The sequence below is a fragment of the Brienomyrus brachyistius genome, chromosome 19 (genome assembly GCF_023856365.1).
Source record: "Brienomyrus brachyistius isolate T26 chromosome 19, BBRACH_0.4, whole genome shotgun sequence".
In the NCBI taxonomy this organism is placed as follows: domain Eukaryota; kingdom Metazoa; phylum Chordata; class Actinopteri; order Osteoglossiformes; family Mormyridae; genus Brienomyrus; species Brienomyrus brachyistius.
Window position 1 is genome coordinate 16,957,319 of NC_064551.1, and position 22,451 is coordinate 16,979,769.

At 43.3% G+C, this 22,451-nt stretch overlaps 1 protein-coding gene across 3 annotated transcripts in view; it reads left to right on the forward strand.

Annotated features, from left to right (window-relative positions):
• LOC125714578 (1-phosphatidylinositol 4,5-bisphosphate phosphodiesterase beta-1-like) overlaps nt 1-22,451 on the forward strand; it is a 108,739-nt gene that overhangs the window by 40,580 nt on the left and 45,708 nt on the right. For all 3 annotated transcript variants that reach the window (XM_048985302.1, XM_048985304.1, XM_048985303.1), the window contains exons 4-11: nt 15,582-15,722; nt 16,290-16,369; nt 17,914-17,967; nt 18,263-18,338; nt 19,044-19,144; nt 20,035-20,201; nt 20,947-21,093; nt 21,840-21,997. In XM_048985302.1, coding sequence (XP_048841259.1) covers nt 15,582-15,722; nt 16,290-16,369; nt 17,914-17,967; nt 18,263-18,338; nt 19,044-19,144; nt 20,035-20,201; nt 20,947-21,093; nt 21,840-21,997 — 924 coding nt within the window. The remainder of the gene's footprint in view (nt 1-15,581; nt 15,723-16,289; nt 16,370-17,913; nt 17,968-18,262; nt 18,339-19,043; nt 19,145-20,034; nt 20,202-20,946; nt 21,094-21,839; nt 21,998-22,451) is intronic.

A 22,451-nucleotide genomic window follows, 5' to 3' on the forward strand; every position in this document is an offset into this window, starting at 1 on the left:
ACAGGGTCCAGCATGATTAATGTCCTGACTTGTGGGTCTGGAGACGACCTTCTGGATTCAGTTTTGGGTCATTGGTGGAAGGTCATGATGAGGAAGGAAAATGCACATCCAAGGTGGGGGAAAACCAGCTCCGCTACACACGAGAAGGAAATGGCTGACAAGCAATTTTTTTCAAGATATCAAATGATGGCAAGGTGCCCTGCATTACCTGCCTGATTTACAGATAATGCTTTAAAGTCTTATGTAAATTCAGTTCAGCACTACTGGGAAATGAAATAAACCTTTATTTTGTCTTTGCACAAGAATACTGAAATGTGGTAGCTGTCACTAATCCCATTTTGCTCTCCTTTTTAAGACACACGCACAGTTATAGAGGTGAGAGTGAAACTTGAGGACGGAGTTGTTCAGTTGTCCAGGGTCCCTGGATTCGGGGGGTTAAGGGCCTCGCTGAAGGGCCCGACAAAGATTCTCATACTCTCATACAGCCACTCCCATCCTGGAAACGTTTTGTCACTCGTGTCACCAAAAATCCAAAAAAAAATGTATTCTCATTCATTATTAAAATGAAATTAAAATCAGACCCCCCTCCCTAGTAAATCTCTAGTGACACTTCCGGCCCTCAGTATATGTTCCAAGATGATGTGGCATCTCATCCTGGGTGTACCCCAGCCATGTGCCCTGTCCTGCCTGGCAAGGGCTCCAGGCACCCATGTGACCCTGACTTGCATAAGTGGTTATACATGAAATATATTATGCATTTCTATGAAATATCAGTACATTGTAGTCATGGCAAAGACATTTTTTTTTTATTAATGTTTATGCACTGTTGGTTTTAGTGCACAATTATATATTGCAGGGTTGCCAATTCTCACACATCTGGTGTGATATGCTTTCAGACTCTCACGCAAGAAATTTTACAGCAAATGTATATAATTCCATTATCAATCTAAATTAGCTACATCAAAAGCGCTGGGGCAGTTTGAAAACCCAGCAGACTATTACCTACTATTACCTACTACAAGGTAATAAAACTGTTACATACATGTAAATGCATGTACATGCGTGTGCAGACTTGTCTCGAGCTGAAAATCTCACGCCAGCCAGCTTGTCATTTCAGCCAGTCTGGTTATTACTGAGTGTGTAAGAATGCACTTGCAGACAGGAGAGTAACTGTGACTTATCGGAGATGTTCACCAGGGAATTTATACGGAAATTCTCTCGTACCGGCCTTGCTCAGGAAGACCCGCAGGGCGGCAACTGTAGATTTTTTTTATCAGCAGAGTGGATAGGCATTAGGCAAAGGCGCCTTCCTGCAAACGCTATGTATGGGCTTCGGCTCTGATCTACAAGCACTGTTATGACAGTCACTCCGCGCGCGGAAGCAGCAGCGCATGTTTGTCGAGCAGTGCCGGTCCCGTCCCCGCACGCGGCACATCTCCAGCGCGTTCCCAGCTGCTGTGCGGAAACAGATGATCATCGCACCCGCCTCTCCCCCGATCCATCATCTGCGCCGTCTGTCAAAGCGCCGGCACGGCATGGCGTCGCTGAGATTCCGACACTGGTCACGTGAGCGCCGGCGCGCGCGAGGGTTTCGGTTCGCGCGGTGACGGTTGATATAAGCTGTCGTCGTTCATAAGCACGTTATTCATTCATTATTTACTTTTTTATTAACAAAAAGAACGGAAACAATACAGTATACTTTCTGAGTATAGGTAAGAGTCAAAACGGTTATGACAGGTTGGCAGGCGAATACATAGCGGCCATGTGTCTAATGTTTTAGGTTTTCAGGTGTGGGTGTGCTTGCGTCTATCCACACACATGTGTACGTGCTTGTGTGCACACGCATATACGAGTTTTGCCTTTGCCTGGTCACTTTTGGATATATTTCTAATCATCGAGGTGACACTGTAAGGACAAATTGGTGAGCCAGGGAAAAGAGAAGGGTTGTTCTGAGCCGACTGCACCGTGCCATTGTTGCGAGAGGGTAGGCTGGCTGGCATAGGATCTCCTGGCAGATGGAGGTGGTGTGCTAAGACAGCAGGAGCAGGACATTTATGCACAGCATCGACAAGAAGAGCATCTGACTTCAGAGCAGACTGCTGAGCTAAGCAAAGGCGTGCAGCAAAGGGGGGTGGGGGTCCTCAGGAACTGTCCTGCCACATGCCTGTCTCTCCTGGATTGTTTTTCAAGTACAGTTTTTAAATCTTCCAAATGTTTGCCACATTGGCGATATGAAGTCTGGATGCATTCCATCCATCCATCCATTTTCCAAACCGCTTATCCTACTGGGTCGCGGGGGGTCCGGAGCCTATCCCGGAAGCAATGGGCACGAGGCAGGGAACAGCCCAGGATGGGGGGCCAGCCCATCGCAGGGCACACTCACACACCATTCACGCACACATGTGGGCAATTTAGCAAGTCCAAGAACATGCAAACTCCACACACATGTGACCCAGGCGGAGACTCGAACCCGGGTCCCAGAGGTGTGAGGCAACAGTGCTAACCACTGCACCACCATGCCGCCCCCTGGATGCAATCCATTTATGGGGAAAATTTTTCTGTAATACTTGAAAAATAGTTGTATTGAATTAAATTCTGCGTGACCCCTGAGCCCTAACTCATGCTGACATTAATGGCCATATATATGGCCTATTGATAAAATGGAGCTGACCTCTTGTTCATTTGAATGATGGCAGAAGACAGATTTTATCGGTTTGGGACACCCTCCACACTTCTGTTTGTCAGCTATGGGTCCCCTGGCTGTTGAAGTGAATTTGGCTGTTAAACACAATCACATTTAACAATTTTAAAGGGACTCTGTATTTTATAGTGACTGTCATTGTCCCTGTAATGGCTGATATTTTACCTACAAACATCAGGGTGGAATCTGACTTCTGTTTCAAGCCTTTTCTAGAGTATATTTCTGTTTTTCTTTTCTTGTAGTACATCGGTGGACTGTGAATTAAAACAGCCACAACAAGAATGATTATTAAAGCAATATGAATTGCTTCAAAAATCATATTATTTTTCTTCATTAACAGGCAATTTCCCATATTTCCAAAGGAAATCATATCTCAATCAGATTTAATTAGCCGGTCCTTCTTCAGAATTTTCTGAAGAATGGGTAGATTTGTAGCTTTGTCACCTCACAGGTTCATTGTTGTGGCTTCAAATTCCGCCCCCACTCTGTAGGTGTGGAGTTTGCATGCTCTTCCTGTGTTGTATGAGTTTCCTCTGGGTATTCCAGTTTCCTCCCACTGTCCAAAAAACATGTGGTTAAGCTAATTGGCGTCTCTAATAGTCATTAGTGTGAGTGTGCCATGTAGTGAACTGGCATCCCATGCAGGGTGTCCTCTGTCTGGTGCCTTATGCATCCTCAGATTGGCTTTCCCTGTACTTTATAAGAGGTACTTTTCAAAAGCTCTGTACTTCATAAGAGGTTGAAAGATAGATGGATGGAAAAGTATTCCAGGATGTCTGATTACCAAGGTGTTTTTTGTCTTTCTTTCTTCCATATTTTAGTATTTACTTGAAAGAATTTCTGATCCTCTGTTTCTCTTGAGTCCTTGAAGCGATGGAAAGCAGTCTGGGTCATGGCAGAGCCTGGGGGAATTGCATGATTGACACAGCAGGAAACAAAGCATGGAAATAAGTCATTCTCTTGCTTTGGAAAAATAAATATGTTTAATTCCAAGTACAGTAAACACGGGTTATGAAATTACTGATTTTCTGTGTATTTCCCCTGTTACGTTTGTGCAACATGCAATTATGCTTCATTATTTTTCCATCTGTTCATGTATTGTTTGGGGGGGGGGGGGAAGTCTGGTACTGAATTGTTTACTGACTCGACCGTCTGACTGTTCTGCTGTCTTCAGTGTGCATGGGCAGACATCTGGAGAAACACTTCCTTCGTCCATCTCTTCATTTAGAGCTGGTCTTGCTGATGCCTTATTTGTAGCACCAGACCTGTAAAGCAAGCCTTGTCTGCTTCCGTTTTTAAAATGACGCTGTTCAGGCTTGAACTCTGGCTACTCAATGATCTTTCATGTTTCTCGCTGCTGTTGGGCCAATCTGAGAAGTGGCAGGAGGGAGAACCATAGACTGACTCGCCGGTCCTCCATAAACGATTAAAATTCGCCTCAGGCGCAGTTGTCGTCGGCTCTCCCAGGGGCAGCTCTCGTCAAGCCCCCGGCTCTTGGCATCTGACCAGTTAGCAGCTGTGCTCTACATGCTGCCGCTGGCAGGACGCTGAATTGGGCGTCAACCAAGCCAAGCTGGGATCACAACATGCAGCACTGAAGCTTTGGATCCGGTCCAGGAAAACTCTGCACTGCCTCGCAGGAATAGAATTCAAACAACAGGGCCATCTCTGCGTGGGGCTCGCGGTTTACGGTGGGGCAAAAGGGGTACTTTTACATTGCCCTGTGTGAAACCCTGCCCTCTACCTTGATTGAATTTACTCTTTTAATTAAGCAAAATAATAATGTTGTCAGTTTTGGCCATTGACATTTTAAGTTGCATTTTCAGATTGTTGACGTAGAACTGATAACTATAATATTAGAATACAAGTATAATGGTTAAATAATAATAGCAAAAATTAGATATCACAGTGTATTTTTGCTATAATCTTTCCCTATAAGTCTGCCAATAAGTAGTCTTTGAATGTCGAAACCTGTCAATTCTCATAAATTACCTACAGCAGTTAATAAAAGATCAACATCAGAAATGCTCCAGAAAACTAGGTGTTGCTGGTCTTTTGTTGGAAAGACGTTTGTTTCACTTCTGAAGAACAGCTAGAATATAATTTCAGATAGATCTGAGTTGAGAGGAAGTAAATAAGGGAGGTGGAGTAATATCCTCTTTTAAATGTGCACTTGCAGAATGTTCTTTGTAGTATGTATCCATGAAAAATTCTTTCCTTTACTCATTCAGGAATCCCAGGAAGGTGGACTGAAGCTGAACTAGCAGAATGTGTAACTACGTGTTGAGCAGCTAAGCTGTAGCCCTGTCCACAGCCCTCTGCCTCCTTCTAAGGCTCGCTCCATCATTAAGTTTCACTTAAGGCAGGCTTTTCCCATATGACCCAGCCGTTTCCAGCACTACCAGGTTGACAGATCAGCAGTAACTAATAAAGCAGAAACAATGGAAACACAGCACTTTGCTGTCCTGAGATATTAGGTTTTTATTCCGTAGCAGTTTCAGCTGGCTCCAAGACCCTAGCAAACTAGAGACGTAGGTGAGTCGCCTACCTGCTAAACAGTATCCAAGTATTATAAGTATAGGCAGAATTCCTTCCTACTATGTGAACTATGTGTTTAAGGGGTGGAGAGGTTATGAGTTAAACAATGGTATGTAGATTTCAGTGAATGACAAAAAGGTCAAACAGTAACAAGATGTGTTTAACCTGATTTTCAGTAAAAATGGTCAGTTAACACAGCTGCATGTCTGGAGAAATGGCCCTCCTTCTATTTGCTGAGGGATCACTTTCAGTCATTAATTCAGCCCTTTAAGATGCATTAAAATGGATTGGTTTGATACAACATTATGGAATGGGTGTGAAAGCAGCTTAATTAAGTCTTTCTGCCATCAAAGTCCTGCTAACAAATATGAGAGTCGGCCCTAGCATAGATCGGGAGCTCGTAAATCTGAAGGCTCCAGCGAATCTCGGGTGCGTCACAGCACTATCGATTAGCTTCGGAGATGTTGCTGAGGTGGGAGGCCTCCCCACCCCCAGGTACAGGGCCAGCTGGCTGTCTTCCCTGGGATGCTGATATGCGGCGTGTCACGGAGCCCCAGATCGACGGCGTGAAAAGCGCTGAGCTGGGAGTCAATTACTTAACTCCTGGGCTTCAGGTCCCTCCGCTGCAGCTTTCGCTTTTACTCCGTTTTAAATGAAGTGGTGCGACTCCTCTTGATTTATGATTTGTTTAATCACCACAAAGGCAAGCTTTTATAATATTTCAACAGCAGTACCGCAGGATTCTTCGAATTCGTCTTTATGAAAATCGAACTTAGGCCTAAGTCTTGTTCCAGGGCTGTCGATCAAAGATTTGTCAACAATATTTAGTATACGTTGCATTTCTTTACCAGATGCTTCTGTCCAGAACAATGTGCAGGTGAGCACAGGTTTGGCTCAGAGAGCTGGATCAGTAGCCATGCATGGTGCAGTTTGGGTTAAGGGCCTTGTTCAGGGGCTAACATGATACAAATACTCATCTGGCCACAGAATGTGAACCTGTGACTTGAGGTGCAGATACAGACCTCTGACCACACTAAGCCATACACCAAAACTGTATAGCTTTGTAAAGTTCTTGCTCTTGTGCTAACTTGCACTCGTTAGTGGTCACATACTGGAAGCACATATTGGCACTTGTGCCTGAGTTGGTGCCTTGAGGGTTGCATGTTTGTGGTGTTCTCTCTTTTTTACTTGCATGTCGCTTTGGACAAATGGATCTGTTAAATAAATACATGTCAATGTGATGTAATGATCCATAAATGTAACGCTCCATAAGCAGCCATCGTGAGGTTCATTTAAGCTGTGAGCTGCTGGGAGGGGGGACGGGGGACGGGGCTGGAGGTCTGTTGGCGAATTACGACCAGCCTTGGGCCTACGGGCAACCCGGTTAATGAAACCCAGCCGGCCCTTGTTAGCTTAAATATGTTGTTATTGTTATTTAGTGGGTCGACTGGAAGGAGAAGGGGACGCTGGAGAGGGAGATGAGCTCTTTGTGTGCTAATGTGTTTTTTTTTATTATCTCTGTCTGTTTCACGGGTTTTAGTTTTTAGTTTTTTGCTTTACTTAAAGTGCCCTCGTCCCTTTTGTTATTTGATACATCAAGTTGTTTAATTTCTGCTACCCTGGCCTTTGGTGGTCCTCTGCACTGTGGAGCATTAAAATAATCCAGTATTTCCATCTACTCTGAGCATGATAGCAGACATGCTGCAGAGTTTGTGTTGCATTTTTTTCTACCCTGCCGTTTTCTTGCAAAGGAGCATGACTGCCGTTTAGCCTGAAATCTACAATCGGCAAAAGGGTGACTGTTGCTGATTGCTTCCATTTCGATGCTGCTGGCACATAGACGCTAATCTGTTTAGCTGTGGCGGTCTGGTTTTCTGCAGTGTTGCATGGGTTCTTTGTCTTCCATCTTTGTTTTGGATGCTCACGAGTAAAACTAAACCTGGTCACATGGCAAGGTATAGTGGATTTATGATGTGAACATTACAGCCAGAGGTAATGACTTCACACGCAAAAGGTTTTTTGCTGAAAGTGACAAAGCGTTATGAATTTTATTTTCATGCTTAGGTTGAGCATTGTGTGGATCTGCTGCCATGGATCATGACACACCTAAAGAGTCACTGTTATACTTTCTGTGAGGAAACTTCTGACTTCACAGAGAGAACCACAGGCTGTGTGCAGCTGGAATCACATTTGATGCTAAGGTTCTCCCGGCTTTACGTCTGAAGAGACTCGATACGGCGTCCAAAAAATCCTCAGTAAACAGAAGCACATGTGTTTTATTGGGCACAACCGTGCTGCACATACACAACCAGTGGGCTGTCACCTGTCTCCGGTATGGCAGGCCCTAATTCATGTCAGCCTGCTGCCTTTCGAAAGAGATTATGTTCACTAAGGTGACTGTAATGCTTATAAAGCCTTTAAAATTTAAAGCAGAGGCACAGTGTTGTGGCATGGCTTTTTTTAACAGCAATTAGCATGGTATTTTAATTGCAGCAGCTGTTTAAAGGAAAGCCGGAGCACCTGCGAATAAACAGCCAAACGTCAAGGCCGCCTGCAGCTTGAGGTTAAAAGAACAACATTAAGCTGTATAAAATGTATAGAATGTTATGCAGATATTTTAGTGCAGCTTTGTATGATGACAGGGGGTTAACAGGCATGAAAAGGTCCCACTGGTTATACAAAATGGATTTTTAAATTTGATTTCGATGTGAAAAGGCCATTAAGTACTGTAGCAATACAGGCTGATGGTGAGCTGAAAAATAGCTGTAGTTCATAATACATCAGAATCTATCTGAAGTGATTTTAGATCACTCAGCTAGCTGACAACATAAACTTCAGTCCTTCCTCAGATGCATTTCATAAACAATGAAAAGCGGCGCTTGGTATACTATCGAGAAATCGATGCTTCACGGAAGATGTACTGCGCCACAGCTGACAGGTGTCTGATGATTTAGGGGACAGTTGAGTTTTCTAGTGAGACCGGGTTTCTTCTCCCGGTCCTATAATGGGCCTTTTCAGTTTTTTTTTTTTTTTTTTTTTTTTTAACTTAGGTGATGCAAATATTAATGGTCTTCAGACATGGCTGCTAATGGCAAAGCTTGACAGTGCATGAAGTTTGAACTTTAGAAAATGCTGTGTGAACTTCACAGTGCTCCGGTGGAAGTTGGTTCAGTTGGTAATCTACGATTTAAATTTAGATCTTGATCTTTTGAGCACTGGGTAAGCGGGGATCTGAGAGATGAACCTGTGGAAAGCTTGCAGCATCTAGCTTTAGTGCTTTTATAATCAGTCACTGCTCTAAGTGGTGTCCAAGTGTTCCAGAAAGATCTACCAGAGTGAATAGGCACTGGATGGATATTGCTGCCAACATAATGAGGAATATTTTTTTGATTGGAGGTCATTAAATGTCTTATAGTGAGCCATTTTCTTGGGTAATATTTAGCAAAATTATTTCACTCATCAAAACCAGACCTGCTGTGTTCCTTTTAATCAGAGGATCTTACTGATAAGGTGTTAAACTCTGCAATCAAAAACTTAACGAGCGATCGTTAAGCCTGTCAGCTCCAGTCGACCCCCCACAGCATGAAACCGTACTGTTCGACACCTGACCAATGAGATGCATGACCTTTTCATATTCCATATAAGTGTCTGCTGTGTGTAATTGATTTCAGTTAGCTTTAATTTTTTTATGGTGTCGTCACTGAGTAAACGGCACAAACCCTGGGCCACCTGGTACGGATCACCGTATACGGAATAACGGGCCCTTTCTCAAAATGTTAAACCCCCCACATACTGTGCCATACTGTGTCTGTAATAGTCTGCCATTGATTTCTGCTGTCTGGATTCGAGTTTTCTTTTAAGTAATTAATAGTTTAGTTACTGCGGTGTTTAAAGTGGCAGGTGAGGCAGTTTTTAAAATGGTTATTCATTTGTAAATTTAGTTAGGTAACAATTATGTCTATTCATATACATATATTTCCACACATTCTGCTCAACACGTAGTTACACATTCTGCTAGTTCAGCTTCAGTCCACCTTCCTGGGATTCCTGAATTCCTGAAGAATTTTTCATAGATACAAGTTGGCTACCTTATTCTTCAACGCAACTTATTCCAAAGCAGCTCTGTAGGGTTTAGGTTGGGGGGATTTATATATGGCTGCAACAAATGCAAAATACACCAAATTTAAAATGTCAGTTAAGAGTAAACCAAAGTATACCAAATGCCATATTACTGGATAGCAGCAATTTCAACTGATGAAAATATAAACTAAAATTTCAGACATGAGATATTTAGGTAAACAGATCAGGCAATGCCAGAAAATATATGAATACGGTGTACGCAATGCAAGGTATGAATCAGGCAGGCGGTGCGGATCGGGTAGAAGAGATTTTGCGTGACAGCGGCCATTTGTCGAGTCTGACAGGTGGCCGATTATATGTCCATGAGCAGGTGAGATTCTCCCGGCAACGAGCAAATGTACATGATCACCACAGGCAGGCAGATGAAAAACAACACAGTCAAAACAACAGGCCAACTCACTGGGAGAGCAGGTATGTCCAAAACAACCAATAAGGGTAATCCAGCAAAATTCAAAACTAATGTCTACAGTAACATTCAGTTCATGAGAAATCCACACAGTAATTACCTGCAGGATTTGTGAGAATAAGCAATCCAAGGTACCTGTATTTGTCTCGTGAGCATCTAATAAAAATATCATTTTATTCATTTACGATCAGAAGCTGCTCTGTCAGCACATGAAGCCTTGACTGGCTGTCATCCTGCAGTCTGGAGCTGTAACCTCTGAGTACCTCCAAAGACCAGGGGAACCGGAAACAACAAGCAGGCTGTACAGTATGTTGAAGGCTCTGGTCACTGACGGGGATTTCCAGGCCAGGCTCCTTGGTTGTGGCTGGTGGGTTCACAGCAGTGTTGTGGCCCAATAGACTGGAGGATTGACTGTATCTCCACATGGTGGCTGAATTGTCCCATCTGCTCTGCTTTCTCATCTGTTATCCTAACATTAGCTTGGGCTTTGAACAGCTGCTACCATGTGTGATGAGAGAGGACTGCTGTGAAACTCCACGTCCTGATCTTTGTTTTAGTCTCACAGTGGCAAAATATGAAGCAATATTAACTGAACCCCCAAAATAAACAGAGGTCTGTTCAGAATACAGTCTAGCTCTGTTCACAAATCAGCATCACTTTTGAGTCCAAATCTGACGACACGGGTTTGTCTCCGGCTCTGACTGCAGCTTGTCTCATAAACAATTCATCTCACTCAAGTTTTAAAAAGTTGATGCTTTCATAAATAAGAGAGGTTTTACTTAGCTTGCTATTTAACCATTCAGCGTCTCTTGAATGTTTTTTTTTTACAAATGCAATGCAAACAACTTTAACAAACTCTAGAACTGCAAATGGGTCCTTTTTGATAGCTTTGATAGTTTGAAGATCCAGGCCCACCCATTAAACACATTCAAGGTCGTTTCTTGTCATCAAATGATAAATGACTGTAGTTTGAGGTGTTGCCTGCCGATCAAGGAGGAGACAATGTCAAATTCGTTGAACCTCCAAAACAGTCCTGGCTGTCGTCTGCAGTGATGTATCTTTTCCTCATTTGAAATGTGTGATAAAGAGATGTCTGGCCTCATTTTTTCGTAGAATTAATAATAAGTGTGCAAGTTAGACAAAGGAAAAGTAAAATCTAATAAATCTATTACTATCGCTTTTATGGGACATAATCATACAAATATGACGCTTGCTGTTGCGGTGAAGCTTGGATTTGACCCCCCATGGAAAATAAATACCTGCAGTGGAGGGTTGAGTAGCAAGCTTGAGCTTCTCCAAAAGAGTGACCACAGGGCAGACGCGTCATTGGCTGAAATCGTTTTTCCACATAAGTGCTTATGGGTCACTTAATAGACAGCCCCACGGAAACATCCGTCTTTACGAATGCTCTGAGGTTTGCAAAACGTGAGCATTGGTCATCCTGTCCGAGAGCCCGATGGTTTTAAATCCATGTCTGTCGTGCCTTTAATTTGAATGGTGGGAGCGCTGTTGTTGATGCACTTCATATTTGTGAGGTAGACATGCGGTAACATTTAGCTACCTAGTTATGGGTCGGAGTATTAAGTGGAGCTTTTAACCGTAGACGCTATCTTCACCAGATGCCCGTCATTTTAATACCGGCTATAAACTGCAGATCGATGATATGGGAAATGAAAGGCTTGCCTGCAAGCATTTAACTGGAGCAAAAATGCCAATTACACCAAGTTTCTCTTTCCAAATTGCAGGCAGGAATCCCAGTGTGTTTCTTTTTTAGTCTGTGTTTGGGTTCAGCTGAGGAAGTCCCCAAGTCCCTTAAGTGGTACAGGTATGAGGAATCAGCAACTGTCAGAAGAACAACCTGGGGGTGTCAGTCACCATGTGGGGTGCATACACTAGATATCTGAAAGTGAGACCTGACCGTATTTCTTGAAGCTCTTTAGGGCTGTTGCCATGGTCTACCAGTACCTGAATCAAGAAGCAAACATAGAGTGCAATTTTCATGTGTCTAGAGCTGGGTACAGGTAAGGCAAAGCTCCCCAAATCACTGATCGATTTCTGCAGGACCTGAGTGCCTTTTATGCTATTGCCAGTGGCCAGTTGGACACATGCCAGCCTACATTAAATTCCTCTGAATACAGGGCTTTGCATGCTTTGGATCTGGTTGAAATGATTTTAGCTAAGAGAGACCTACAAAACAGGCCATCCAGGAGAGATTTGTGCACATGGCCAGAGGTAAGTTTGGAGCCAGACTGACGATACTGGCTTGGCTTTACTAAGCAAACACGCATGACTTAGGCTAATTGATTGCATGATGCCAGAAAACAGGATTGATAAGGATTAGTTTGTACTCCCTGTCTAGGTCATTTTGAATATCATTAGCTTTTTAAGCAATGTGATGGGCAATAATCACAGAAACATGATAAAATATTGCCATCTTTATCAGATTAAGCATATTTCAGTGGACTCTTAGTTGTCTTTGAAAAGCCAAACTTTTTTTTTTGTTGGTGTAAATTTGAATAATGTACTAGAAATAATCTATTAATTTTGTTAGGTTTTTAGGAGGGGTTTAGGGTGTAACATTTAAGCTGTAAAATGATTTTGCGTAAATCTGATTACAGAATTTCTATATTGTTTGTATTGGTGCATATACACCGATGAATCAAAACATCATGACCACACCCATGTGACGCAAATAATGTTGACTAACTGGTAAAAATGGTGCATGTCAGAGTCTGGGATATATTAGATGGTACTTTCGGTAGTTGACGTGTTGAATGTAGAAGAAAAGGGCAAAGATAAAGATCTGAGTGACTGATGTAGCCAAATAATTATGGTCAGGTGACTGCTTCAGGGCATCTCTGAAATGGCAGGGCTTGCGATGAGCTGACAGTCAGTCATGGTGAGTATCTACTGAGAGTAGATGGAGAGTCCGTGGAGGGAAAAACCATGAACCGCCAACAGAGTGTTGGACGATCTGGACTCATTGATACGGGCTGTAATGTCTGGTACAAACCAATACCCCTTCTGTTGGCTTGTACCACACCGGGTAGTCCACATTCACAACTCACGGATGGATGAAAATTATGATTTATATTATGTTTGTGGCAGCTTAAATAGTTTGATTGCATTATTCCTTTCACTGGCTGGTGAAAAGAATCATTTTAAAATGTCACAATATCAGATTTCAGCATCTTATCCAATTTTTATTTAGATGCTTTTATCCAAAGTGATGCATAATTGCAAAAGCATCATCAGCCAGTCCCTAGAGCAATTGGCATTTAAGGACTTTCTGGTGACGTACAGTGGAGAACACAGAATACCAATAACTGGAAGCCAATCTGAGTGTCTCCACTACCACAATCACAGGTATAAAGCCGCAGAAAAAATTAAGAGATAACTCTATATTTTTAAACAAATTTTCATTTAAAAATCCTGGTTTAATCATAGTTCTGCCGGCAGAGGCTACGCTGAGCAGCTGGTTGCTTCTAGGTTCAAAGTTTCTAAGACAGCAGTACACAAGAAGAAACTGAAGCAGGAGACACTGGGAACGACCAGAAACCAGCCAGGTAAAAGGCAGAAGCGACAATCTAATGCCAGAGATGATTGTTAACTCATCCGACAGTTTCTCATGAATCGTAGGATGATATCAAGTGACCTTCAAAAGGAAGGGAAACATTAAGTGCTGGTGTGAAGTGCACTGATGGGACAGTTCGTATCAGGCTCCTAGAAGCAGGACTGAAGTCCGATGAAACAAGGAAGAAGCCCTTTGTTAATGTGAAGCAGAGAAGAACCAGGCTGCAGTTTGCAGAAAAATATATTATTCACAGACACACACCCAGAAATTAAGAAATGAGTCAAACAAATAATTGTCCTGTGGTCTCTTCATTTTTTCCATGGGTGTATTTGTGTAGTTTGAGGTGGTGTATTGCTGTGCCTGTAATCAGAATGTCACTGGTTCAAATCCCAGTGTCAGTAGAGTGATCTTACTGTCTTTACTCCAGAGCAAGACTCTTAACCCTCAGTTGCTCCCGAGACAGTCTGACTCTGCTTTCTCCAGAAATGCATGTCACTTTGGATAAAGAAGCCTGCTAAATATACAAAAAAGTAAAGTATCCAGAAGTAAAGGGGTTTTTGTGTTGTATTTTGGTTCAGCTTAATTAAATGCCAAGGGTGTAGTTAAGGGTGTAGTTTAGATTTCATTGAATCTTGTTGGGCTATGAAAGACACTGTGTGTTAAAAAAGATTAAAATGACTCGTTCCGATGCCTTAAGTAATGCCCATGTTTCCTTTGACAGTCAGAGTTTTACAGAGAAGGCAAGTGATGAAACAATCAGATGACTACGGAAAGGTAGCAGCGCTTTGGTTTAGCCTAATTGTGAGTTCAATTACAGAAGGAGTTTAAATATGGAACACGAAGTCCTTTATAAATATCACAATCTATTTCTATTCTCTGTGCTTAACAGTTTTACACATCCTACAAGGTTAGAAGTTTTAGATGAAAACAGTTTTCTTTATGAAGGAAATGTTCACCCAGACCCAACGCATTCCTGCGGAGATTTCATAGATCGGTATTTCACACAGGAGCCTCTTGGAAATCGTCATCTTCTCACCTCTCAGGCTTTGTAGTATTCTGTGGGTCTTCCATTCTGTGCAAAACACAGTAGGGAGCAGCGCAGTTAGTCAGGGAAAAGTCAGATGTAGCGCAATTGAAGTTGTGTTACGACTGGACAAAATTGCCAAATGAAAAGTCATGGCAGTTATGTCATGTCTTTATAAATATTGTATGTTCTTCAAACAACAAGTTCCTGTCTTTTTTGTTTTAATGAAGTATTACTTATTTCCAACAGAAAATGAGTGTCGTTAATGAGTTGCTGGGTTTAACTGTGGTATAAACAGCAATTTATATTTAATGTCTGTCTGTCTTTAACTAACATTGTCTCACTCCCTATTTTACTGTATCTTTAAACTGCCTTAATTGACAGCTTTAAAGCCCAGTAACGCAGAATGAATTTCCTTTTATAAGCAGAGTACAAGGCACAAGAGGTCATGTTTTACTTTGTAAAATCACTACTAACGGTAGCTGCAGTCTGCTTTGAATACATTGCTACGTATTTCCCTTCGTCAGAAAATAAACGGCCAGTATATTAATAACACCCAGTTTCTGCCATTTCTGGCTATTGTTACAAGTGTGTCATTTTAAATGAATTTTCAGAGTACGGTTAATGACAAATGCCCTTCATAGCCATCATTTCTGCCCCTCCTCTGGGCTGGTTCCACACACCATTAACCATCGAAATGGGGTCCGGAAACAACTGACAGTATTACAGAATGAGAGACTCTTTCATTTGCACGGTGGGTCATTAGGTAGGTGTGTCTCCAGTCTTACTTAGGCTATGACGTAACATTTCAACTAACTGCACACATTGCTCAACTTGTTTAAGCCAATCAGCATCCTAGACCAGGAGTTTCATTCATAAATAGGCTTGTTTGATAGTGCTGTTCTGTTGTCACCGACCTCTGCTGAATAAGACCAGGGCTCACAAGAACCCAGCGGCAGCTGGTCTTGGAGGTCCTCTTTTAAACTGACAATCGATAGAGGATTATTCTTAAATGTAAGAAATGGCAGAAGGCTGTGTAACTGTTTAGGGTTTGGATTTGCAATCTGATGAGTCAGATCTTAAAGCTGACCAGGAAAAGTGGTGAGTGGATGGATGGATGGATGGATGGATGGATGGATGGATGGATGGACGGATGGATGTCTAGCAAAAAGCCGACGCATTGTGATTCTGTGTCTAGGATGCCAAGGTGCGGGAGCTGCTGGATGTGGGGAATTCAGTCGGGCGGATAGAAAGCAAAATGCTGACGGTGGTGAGCGGCCCAGACATGGTGAACATCACCTACATGAACTTCATGGCCTTCCAGGAGGAGGTCGCCAAGGTAACGCCTGTTCAACCATTATTTACGCTTTTCTTTTAATGTTTTTTCTTTTTTTTTTTACTTTGATTTGAGTTTTCATTTACTGCAGTGGGGAGTAACCCGAAATCAAACGTGATGCTGAATTTGAGTGATGATTGATTGCAGATTGATTTCCTTGGTATGTCTGTGCTATGTTTAAACATGTTTACTGTGTTAATTACTATGACACTATAACATTAAAGTGGAAAAGGATCACATTGAAGTCACTGGTCTCAGTGAATTTATATTATTGTACATTAGAATTACTCATTTATTGTTGTATTGGGATATTTAAGATAATTGATATTTATGTTATTAATGGTAGTCTTTACATTATGTTGGTGACTCTGTATTTTTGATTTTGCCTCTTTCGGTGTTAAGACTGTAGTTTTGTAAAGTGCATGTCAGACTTAAGGGTACTTTTGGACAGACACATCAAGCAGAATAAAACTGAAATGCTTCCCAGACTGAAATGCTCCTTGCCGCCATTGTCTGTGACTCTCCCCGCGGACCAGGCTCATTCTTCTGTCCCCTGTGCCTTTAATCCAGGAGTGGGCAGATGAGCTGTTTGATCTGGCTTCCAACCTGCTGGCCCAGAACATGCCCAGGGAGTCGTGCCTGGAGAAAGTGTAAGCGGCCGTGACGCTTCTGCTTCACGACTCCCCACATCAGCACTCACAGCCACGGGTGCTTTTATTTTTTTATCTTTTCATACCACGGGCCAGCAACAGGGAAAAGGGCAGATGTGCTCACAGCTTCTTCGGTAATTCAGTCTGTCCGCTGAGATGGAATCTATCCAGGGGTTTAAGCACTGCTGAATCAGGCTGGATTTGCAGGGTGTAGGTTAACTTTAAGGGCTATTTTGGGGCCCTGTGATGTCTGGGGGACATTAGGCCTTTATTTTCCTCTCTTCTCAAATGATTTGCACCATATCAGGTCCTCAAGTTCCCCTCAAACAAAACTGTACCCCTCAGGTTCTGGGTTTCATTGTCTTCCTACAACAGCGGTAACCTGAGCGGGGGCTCATATGGGTCACTGTATTTAGACCAGAGTACACAGTTACAGGGCCCTCAAATTCACTGGAATGTCCTCATATTAAAACATCACATTCTTCCTCTGAAGGTTTCGTCACAATCGTCTGAGGTGAACGAGCTGCGCAGATCCGCAGCCGCTCCCCACTAGTATACTGGACCGGCCCCTCCACTGCAGTCACATGCCACTGGCCTCTGAATGTTTTCTTTAATGTGTCTGAGCTCCTGCCCAAAATAGCCCGTACAGGGGGCATATCCCCACGGGACGGAGCACACAAGCCTGCCCCCTCTGAGCTTTTCATGCTGCCCGTCTGCTACTAGCAGACCAAAGCATTCACTGCAGCTGTTTTTTAAATTCAGATCAGTTCTTCCGGCCTTGCTGAAGCATCTCATCCCTCGTTAAGAATGGCCCTTCTCCCTGTCACACGGACATACCCATCCCTGCATGAATATACACAATGCAATGACAGGTAGCTTCTCTCCATGATGAATGACAGCCTTCTGGCGTTGAACGTAACAGAGGAATGGATGTAAGCAAAACGTTTAAAAATAAAAACGCTTGTTCCCCTGTCCTTCACTGGGTAAGCGGCAGTCTGGGTCTAAGGTGGCTCCTTCACAAACGAACAAACCGAACCTTATAATACAACATTTACAAACACTACATAACGTAACATAACTATTTATTGCCTGCACTCTCTTTCTGAGTAGAAAATGAACTGCGCTGTCTGTCAGTAAATTAAATTAAAGCAGCAAAACAGTCTTTGCTCTGCCTTACTTAAACATCAGCGCTGAGACTCTGCTCTGAGGAGCTGTTCAGGGGGGGGCACTCTCCTGTATGTTATGAATTATTTCATTTAGTAGCTAGCTGCAATCTCGCAACAGCGGTGGTTATTTTTAGCCTGCCTGCCATATCCGTTGAAGCACTGCGGCCAGATATGAAATGAAAGGAAAGGGAAATGGGGCCTGATTTTGGAAATGCACCCCACCCAGACACGTGTGCATACGGACCTCATGTTAGGGCTGTGAACTTTGGATGCAGCTTGCCTGATAAATTAAAGTTTCCTGTGTAACAGAAGAGTCTGAAGCATCCTGCCTTCCGATGGTGAATGTCAAAGGCGTCCGTCACTTGCTGTTTCTAACAGGTACATGAGGCTCAAACTGCAGCTGAACCCTGAGGGCCGCATTCCTGTCAAGAAGTAAGTCATGAGTCACTTATTGAAATTCACCTCCAAAGTGCTGCTTCATGGACCTGTGGTCACCAGCTCCTTTCCCTCCCCTGCTCTCTGACAGCACAGGAGAGGGCAAACTGCCCCAGCTTAGCATCAGTCACTTGACTGGTGTTTGTTGAAGTCCAGGCTCCTCTCAAAATTAAGAAATGCAAATATTCAACATGGAAGCATAAAATCTGTACATTATATGAGGGTAGTTTGAAAGGTAAAAAGCGTTACTTATGTATGGTGATGGCTTTTCCCACTCGCCCTCTCCCCGCAGTATCTTCCGGATGTTTTCTGCTGACAGAAAGCGCGTGGAGACGGCCCTGGAGAACTGCAATCTTCCTTCAGGCAGGGTGAGGATAAGTCCAGTGTCACTGGATTCCGTCTGTCGGCTTCCGCATGCACTGCCCGAGGTACGGCAGGCCGTGCTGCAGCGCTGGAGGGCAGGTCCGTTTGGCTGACTCTGCAGTTCTGATACTCGCATCGATTGGGCTTGTATATGTGCTCACTCTGAAGGTTGCAGCTAGTGGACGTTCCCCGGACATTGCTCCGCGTCCGAGTGTGTATACAATCATATCGGATCACAGCTGTGTTTGTAACCGTGTACTTTCATTTAAGTGAGTTTGAATTATTTATCTTCACAAGAAAGGGACAAAAACAGCTGTGTGACGTCTTTTCAAACGTACTGTTGAATGTTAATGTGCCAAAAACAAAGACAGTTCAAACGTCGAAAAATATGAGATTTAACTCATTGGTTGTCCAATGGCTGTACACACGCTGAGTTCCTCATCAGCCAATCAGCACCCAGCTCGTCATACCCATGCCTTGCGATGTCCTCTCCGGGCCACCTGTGCTTCATTAGCTGCGGCTTGTGTTGGCATAGAGCCGTTGATCGATTTCCATGGCAATGCAGAAATCACTCAAAGTGAGACCCCTGCCACTCTTCCGCCTGCACCATCTTACACTGAAGTGGAGCATTAAAGGCAATTTTTTGGTTTTGGTTTTGTTGTTGCGTGGTGGTTTTCTCCCATGACTTTGGTCTGCTCTGCCTTCTCCAGAATGATTCGATTCCCCAGGACGATTTCACACCAGATATCTTTCGAGTTTTCATAAGCAACATCTGCCCGAGACCAGAGATCGACACCATCTTCTCAGAATAGTAAGATCAGTGATTTCATTTTTAAGAGGCTCAGCCATTAATTCATTTATTTAAATGGGTAATTTATTGGTTAAAATTATTTCTGTTGGTTTATTCTGGTTCACAGTGGGTGTAGTAATATATATGTCAGCATAACATTGAAGTTGGTTAACAATGTGTATGGATGATAAATACGGAGAAAAAATGGATCCGATAAATTATTGAGTCGATTAATGTGTGAATACTCCGGTGACCTCTCATCATAATTTCTGCCTCGACTTGCATTCCATAAACCGTTCCTCCTTATTTATTATTTAAGAAGCATGTTTGTATCATTAGTTACCGCAGAGATTTGATGCTTCCTCGGCCCTTTTGTGTCCCCTGTTCAGGAGCGAAGCCAAGTTAACTGTTAGTTAAGTGAATTTTTTGCTTGGAACAGCTCCGAGGCTCTCAGTAAATTAATGCAGCGACGTCACCTACAGCCGCAGTGGGGACTGATGATAATGATGACGATAATCCATAAAGAAGGGGAACAGTTGCCTGTATCATGAAGCAGGACTTCTTGCTTTGCCGGATAAGTTGTTAGATTTAAGGTAGTCTGAGCTAAATGTAAGTGAACAAAGATAAAGGCCATTTAAACTGGGGTAAATCCGACAAGTTATCTGGCTAAGCAGGAAATCCAGCATATAAGCTCCAAGACTGGGGAATGGTGCAAAGGTGAATGTTAGCTTATATACCATTCGGATGGGGAATGCTGTAACCTCAGGGATGGCATCACACTACTGTGTTCCATCTGTAGTCAGTAAACACATAACCATAACCATGATTGTGATCATAAGTTGCCTATAGCAGCTAAGCATTAGCTATGTATACGTACGACGACCAGGTTAACAGCTGTCTCCCGTCCGCAGTGGCGCTAAGAGTCGGCCCTATCTGACGGTAGATCAGCTGACCGACTTCATAAACAGCAAGCAGCGAGATCCACGCCTTAACGAGATCCTGTACCCGCCTCTGAAGGCCGAGCAGGTACAGCAGCTCATCGAGAAGTACGAGCCCAACGTGAGCATGGCCAGCAAAGGTCAGTGTGCCGCCACCGGCCCCCGTCTGCAGGAATGCGTGACACCCGCGAGGGGAAGTCACAGGATGTGACTGACATGCATCATTGTCAGACATCTGCTTTTTTTCCTTGAAGGTTTACATTTTCAAATAAAAAAGCCATACAGCTTTGCATGCACATAGGTACACCAGCATAATTTGCTAGTGAAGTAAGACATTTTATTTTGCTAGACTGACGATAACTTTGTTGTTCATTACATTCTCTGTGCGATAGTTGTGGTTTTTTAATTAGATCTGAATTATAATCATAAAGGATTGAATATAATTTTCTCTATACATCTTCTTTTCAGTCTGTTATTACAGAGCTCTTTGCATGCTCGTGTATACTCTGACCTGGTCGATTTAATGTTAACTGCCTCTCAGGGATTAAAATGAATGAATACAGTGCAGTTCTGAGTGTTTTGTGGGCTCTTTCCAAGGTCTCAGTAAGTGGTCTTTTCCTGCTTTCTGTTTATATTAAAAGAAGGCAAAGTACCCATTGTCTTTTTCATTATTTATTGTTTTGTTGATTGACTGAGAATGGAAACTTCAGCAAAACGGAAAACAGTGCCCACGGTTTTACTACGGGTTTATGTATTAGATGCCTGCTCGATTTAATCTAGACATTCTGTAAATTTATAGTCCTGTGTGTTGGAAATGTTGCTTGAACCTTTTGTAGAAATCTTCACAGGCCAGTTTGAACATTTCCATTTCCCACCCCTCTGCAGGACAAATATCAGTGGAGGGCTTTGCCAGGTACCTGAGTGGGGAGGAGAACAGCGTGATCCCACCCGACAAGCTGGACAAGAGCGAAGACATGACACATCCCCTCTCCCACTATTTCATCAACTCCTCCCACAACACCTACCTGTCAGGTGAGCCTCATTCTCTCAAGTTTGTTATGCCATGAATTGCAATTGTATCATACTATTTAATTTCCAATTACTGTTACTTTGCACCGTCTGATCCTCCTGGATGGCTAGAAAGGGCTTCATTGCCTCTATACCCATGAATACTCATGAGCAAGATAGATGGAATGGGTCTTCAAACTGAATTTCTGTATTGGTTATAACAGAATGTGCCATTTAGATTCAGTCATGCAGAGAATGGATCTTTTCACGTTATGTGTTAATTTTAATTACAATATTTTAGCTGATAAGGGCTTGAAAATGTCGATTTCACAGAAGGAAGAGTGAATTATAAAGAACTTACTAATGTTCATGGGAAGAAACATTATAAACCTGGCCTGGGTATCTTGGCTGGTTGCCATGTCTTCTCCAGAAACTATTACTGGAATATTCCAGAATATAATTTCCAACATACTAATACGCGAGGTTAGATACTTGTGTGTAGTGTCTTAAGAAAACACCCCTGGCCTTCCTGGAAGTCAGAGTAGCTGGCAGTTGTAGCGATACGTGTTGAAGAATGACCAGATGTTACGAAGGGCGCCGTGTCTCGCGTGGAGCTGGGAACCGCCAAAGGGGAGCAGGTCTGACCGTCTGAAGGGGCTATTTTTGGAGCTGATGGACGCGCGTCTCTGTTTCCACAATACGACGTGAGGAATGGTCTTAAGCTGGAAGGTCACGCCGGCGGTAATGTGAGGGCGGCGGTGTGTCCGCAGCGGGCCAGCTGGCCGGCAGTTCCTCGGTGGAGATGTACAGGCAGGTGCTGCTGACGGGATGCCGATGTGTGGAGCTCGACTGCTGGAAGGGCCGCATGCCTGAAGAGGAGCCCATCATCACGCACGGCTTCACCATGACCACCGAGATCTTCTTCAAGGTGAGGAGGGGGGGGTCACTGACTCAGCATTTTAAGATGTCCAGCTATTATAACCAGCTCACCTGGTCGACGCCATACAGTGCGGAAGATTATTAATCGGGTGGAGATTCCCAACTCAGCTTCTCTAGAACAGGAGCTCAGCCTCAGAGAGACAAATGGACAGACAGACAGTTTATTGATTCAGAAGTAAGCTTCTCATTTACAGTAGCACCACGCACAGATTTCGACATCACAAAAAAAAATTGACATTAATATACAGTAATAATAAGTAATAAACAACAATAAACAGCGTCAGGGCAGAGAATGTTTATGAAAGTATTGCACAGAATCCCGTAGTAAATAAACAGAATTAAATAGTGCCACACGGTGGGTTGTACAGCAGACGGCTGTATTTGCGGATCGGTGATAGCCCGTACTTCACCGCAGACAGTCCGTAGCTTTGAGTACCACCTGT